At 46.6% G+C, this 5,154-nt stretch overlaps 1 protein-coding gene across 8 annotated transcripts in view; it reads left to right on the forward strand.

Annotated features, from left to right (window-relative positions):
- Gatb (glutamyl-tRNA amidotransferase subunit B) overlaps positions 1-5,154 on the forward strand; it is a 75,913-nt gene that overhangs the window by 50,297 nt on the left and 20,462 nt on the right. For all 8 annotated transcript variants that reach the window (XM_013348628.1, XM_026786724.1, XM_026786666.1 and 5 more), the window contains one exon: positions 1,997-2,130. In XM_013348628.1, coding sequence (XP_013204082.1) covers positions 1,997-2,130 — 134 coding nt within the window. The remainder of the gene's footprint in view (positions 1-1,996; positions 2,131-5,154) is intronic.

Here is a 5,154-nt window from a genome sequence, read left to right on the forward strand (position 1 = left end):
TGTGTGTGTGTGTGTGTGTGTGTGTGTGTGTGTGTGTGTGTGTGTGTGTGTTGGAAGTGGACTGCTATTTTAAGGAGCAGGGCAGGTAGTGCTAAGTGATCAGTCATTCTCCAGGCAGCAGCAGCAGCTGGCGCCGCCACCGCCACCGCCTCCTGCAGCCACACTCTTTGTGCGACTCTGATGCACCGCAAGTTTCACATCCTCTTTAAGTTGTGCAGTGAAGCCCTGTGTCCCCTGTGAGGTAGAGGTCCAGTGCAGAGAGGCTTCCTGACACTGGCAGGAGAAGACAAACGAAAAACTGGCTCACAGTGTTATCACAGTATAGAACCACCGAAGGGCGGAGGGTGTTCACCACACCCAGTCACTCCACCAAGCCTGCAAGCCTGCGTGCTTTATTCCTAGGTGGGTTTTGTAGAGCTTTCCTCACAAGGCAGAAAGGTCTCCTCCTGGCAGCTGATTCCTGGCAGGCCAGCCTGTCTGCATGAGAACAAAAGGAATCATGCCTTGCCAGTGTGGGCTGCATCGCCCTTTTTTCGACTTGTGAACCAATGGAGAAGTTTGAAGACTTTCCAGAAGTTAAGCAACACTTCCTCTTTAAATTTATCTGTAGGCAAGTTTGGGCTGCTGAGGTGGCCTTCACCCGAGTCTAGCATGAGCAGAATAATAGCAATAGCTCACAAGGAGATGCAAGCAATGATTGTGGGATTATTCAGTAGGCTTGTCACCAGAGAATTTATCTGAAAAGCCATGTAGGTACTTTTATTATGGAATTTCTACCTTAGCAGCAGTGTGCCCGTGTACATACTAAAACTTGTACAGTAGCTGAAGTTTGCGTGTATTTTTGTTAGTATGTCTTGTTTCTTCTTAGTAGCTTGTTTTTCTAGAACGTTCTTTTGCTTAATGAAGGATTCTAAGAAAGGTGGAAAGGTTGGAGGTTTAGATGCAGAGTGAACATAAGAATATTTTTAGGATAATGTCTAATTTGGATTTAGTGGGTACGGAAAATATGCTGCTCAAAAATATACTGTCTGGGGACCAGAGAGATGGCTCAGTGGTTAAAAGTGCATTCTGCTCTTGCAGAAGACCTGAGGTCACTTCCCACAACTCAGTTTGCAACAACCATATATAACCCAGCTCCAGGGAATACATCACCTCTGACTTCCTTGCGTGTACACACACACACACACACCATCTGCATTTGGAGATTTAAGCCTTTACTAAAAATAGAACATGTTTTTATTTTTCTTACAGAAACGCTAGGGCTAGCCCTGTCACTCTGAGTTGACGAGTAGTACGAAGTGTCCTGACTGCTCGCTCTCATAATTCTGGCATTCCCTAATACTTAAAGGCGAATGTGGCAGGAAAAAGAATGAGTGTTCACATGTGGTTTATAGTAGACACCTGCTGGCAAGAGACCCTGGTGCCGTCCAGACTCTTACCAAGACTTCCTTGACTAGAACAACATGGTTTTGGCTGTACTTAACAGAACGAACAGGATCAGTGTGGCCCTAACTCATGCTGCCGTCCGGGGGGTGGGGGCAAACAGTGAAGCCCATGAAACAAGTCTTCTCATTGAGCCAACCTAGCTAAATATCTCCTGGAGCATGGGGAGAGGTAAGACCACCGTGCCAGCTTGGCACAGGAGGCCTGGAAGCCAGAGGCTTCCCCTGCCCGCTGTGGAGTGCCAGTGGACACCAGGACATCTAGGAGGGGACAGGACAGGAGAGAAAGGGTACCAGAATCAGGCAGAGGCAAGTGTGGAGGAGGATTTCACGGTCCTCAGATTCATGTAGGTACTAGTTTGTATAGTACTAGGAATATATATATCCCTTTGGGGAAAACACTGTATAGATTCAGAGTGGTAGTAGAGGCAGTGCTTTCCAACTGCCTTCCTTCAGTTTGGGGAAGAGATGCACGCATATCTCTCTGTATGTATGTATTACTTATGTGCACATACACATACACACACGTATATATGTGTATCTTTTTTTAACAGAATGAAGTTGGCCTCCTGGAGTTCTTCCAAAATGTGATAAAAGAAACTAGGGCAGAGCCAAAAAAGGTGACTAACTGGGTCCTGAACACTTTCCTGTACTATTTAAAGCAACAGAATCTTGCAGTCAGTGAGAGGTGAGTGAGATCTGGGAATTTCTTTTTTTTCTGCATCATGAACCCTGTGTCCAGAGGCAGTTGAAATAGGGCAGGGTGAATTTTTTACTCTGCCTGTTCTCCCTTACGGTCCCCTAACAAGACAACAAACAGCCCCTTTGTGTTCCACATTCTAAAAATATTCTCCAGCCCATCTGAAAATTCATCCTGTGCTCAAATCTCTGGAAGTGCACAGTCTGTGGTATGGTGCTAGGGCTTAGCAGCTAGAGGAGGAACAAGACAAGGAATGGGCTCCCTTGTGGCCCATACAGGCCCACAAGAAAGCACCCACCTCCTCACAGTCTGATCCTGTATGCCAGAGGCATGCGTGTGGCCTGGGAAGCACAGAACTGGAGCCTGTGTGGGGTGCAGGGAAATCCTACTGAGGTAGGCAGGCTGGAAAGATAGGTGACAGACTGGAGAGATGAGCAGGAGCCACCCGAAGGATTTCAGGCCAAATTGTGGGTCTCAGGGCTACTTCATACTGGAGGAACATGGCATGTGTTAATAGCTTGAACAGTTTTGGCAAAGTAACTGATGAGCCCCTTAAATAGACATTGATTACTCACAATTCTGCACTTGAGAAAAATAAGCAAAGCCAGGTTCCAGCTGATTTGTTCCCTTGCTGGACCTCAGGCGGCCATCAGTCTGCTGTATCCTCACATGTTGGGGTGTTGGGGACAGAAGAGAAGATTTCTAATCCCACCCTCGTGACTTCATCAACCCCAGGCACTCCCCGAAGTTTCCACCATCCTATTACCATCATGTAATTACATTTGTGATCCAATACATGTGCTCACAGGGCCAGTGGTAGCAAACATAGATTTATTCATTCAACCAGTTATTCACTTGCAAAAGTTACCAAGCCAATCAGGACAAGTAGCTGCAGGGTCACTTGGGATGTTTCCCAGTAGGGAAGGTTTGAGCAGGTACAAGGGACAAGATTAAAGCTACCTGGCAAGGGAGCTGAGAATCCCAGGAAGATTTGGGGAAAGTGCTGTTTGCAGGGCTGGCGGGGAGTGGTTAGATGCCCTGGGAAGAGGAGGAGAGCACCCGGGAAACACTGCACCTCTCAGCTGAGGTTCTTAGGAAACCGCTAAGGACTTGTCCTGAGACTGAGACCCTGGAGAGTAGCGAGGAGCAGGGGCACCACATAGGGCCCAGAAAATAAGAGAGCAAAGGAATCAATGAACGTCCTGCCACCTGGAGGTCCAGGCCTCTGCATCGTCCAGGGTCCTTTTGATCTTGCTTTAGCTGAGGAGAAGAGGGACATGGGGGTTAAGGTAAGTGTAAGACTGGATGGGCTGCCATTTCGTGGGGCAGAGCATAGTGTCAGGGTGTCTGCTCTTGGAGCTGGAAATGGAGCTGTGATCCTAAAAGAACTGCAAGGGACTGAAAGAGATTGTAAGACTTGCAGATCCCATTTCACTCCTTCCCAGGTTCCCTAAGAACTGCCGAGTAGATACAGGAAGAGTCTCCTTTTATGGAGACACATTCGCTGGCTAGAATCCAAGATGACCTGACAGCAGCAAATTAGCAGGCTGTGCGGCTGCCACCCCTGAGCCTGAATCCTGGTGGTTTATTTATTTAACTGACGAGAGCGTCTCTCAGGACCAGCGCGATCTTTGTCGTGGTCTCACAAGTTCAGCCCTGGCATAGCTGCGATTTGCAGTCAGCTTTTCCATATCTGGGGTTCAGCCAACTACAGATCGGAAACACCTCTGAGAAATTACAGCAGCAGTGAGCATGTCCAGACTCACTCGTGCTCATCAGTATTTCCTAAACAACACAGTTTACAACTGTTTGCATACCAGCCATATCATATTAAGTAGGTAATCAAGAAATTACCTGAGGCATGGGGAAGGTGTACACAGGTTCTAGATGATTGTATCGCCATGTACAAAGGACATGACTTTAGTATCCGTGGGATAGTATGTTGAAAAGCTGCTGTATGTGCAGTGTGCCAGTTGGCGGAGTTGTGGGCAGTTTCAGGATACAGGAATTACTGGTCTACTGTATCAATGCATTGTGAGAGCAACAGTGTAACCGAGAAATTCATTTGCTGTTAAGTCAGTCAAGAAATCTATAGAGGAAATTTCTAACCAAACTAATCAATTAAGGTCATGTGATGAATTTCTGTAAGGCAAAATACATCCTTCTTATGTGATCTAATGCTCTTTTTCTGTCACTTTCTACCCCACATCTTTTATAGCATCATGGTATGAATTTTTGTGTGCTCCAAAGTCGTATATTATAATCCTAGGAAATGGAGACTTGGGTGTTGAACTTTGAGGAATAAGTTTAGTGCTTTTCCTGGGCCAAGCTTCCAGGGTCTAGCTGAAGAGAGAGAAGAGGGATTATATAAGCAAAGGAGTCAAGATTATGATGGGGAAACCCACAGAGACAGACACTGAGCTAGTGGGAGCTCACTGAGCCTGGACTTACAGCTGGGGAACCTGCATAGGACTGAACTAGGCCCCCTGAATGTCAAAGACAGTTCTGTGACTTGGGCGATCTGTGGGGGCCACTGACAGTGGACCAGGATTTATCCCTAGTGTATGAACTGGCTTTTTGGAGCCCATTCCCTATGGGGGGATTCCTTGCTCAGCCTACAAGGAAGGAGGGTTTTGGTCCTGCCTAAATTTGATATACCAGACTTTGTTGACTCCCCATGGGAGCCTTACCTTTCCTGAGGAGTGGATGTGGGAAGGTGGGGGAAGTGGAAAGAGAGGAGGGAGGGGGAACTCTGGTTGGTATGTAAAATGAAAAAGAAACCTTTTAAATAAAACATTTTTTAAAAGAAAAAAGAGGGAAAAAAGATTAGTGCTTTTCTAGCACTAATGTCTTAGAAATATCTTAGAGGACTTACTTACCCTTTAATTCTTGTGAGGACACAGCAAAAAGGTACCAGGAACAGCAAGGCAGGAACTCAGTAAATATAGCACTAAATATAGGCTCTGTGGCACTTTGATCCCCAATTTCCTATGCATTCCGTCCCTATCAGCC

This window comes from Microtus ochrogaster, chromosome 1 (assembly GCF_000317375.1).
Source record: "Microtus ochrogaster isolate Prairie Vole_2 chromosome 1, MicOch1.0, whole genome shotgun sequence".
Lineage (NCBI taxonomy): Eukaryota > Metazoa > Chordata > Mammalia > Rodentia > Cricetidae > Microtus > Microtus ochrogaster.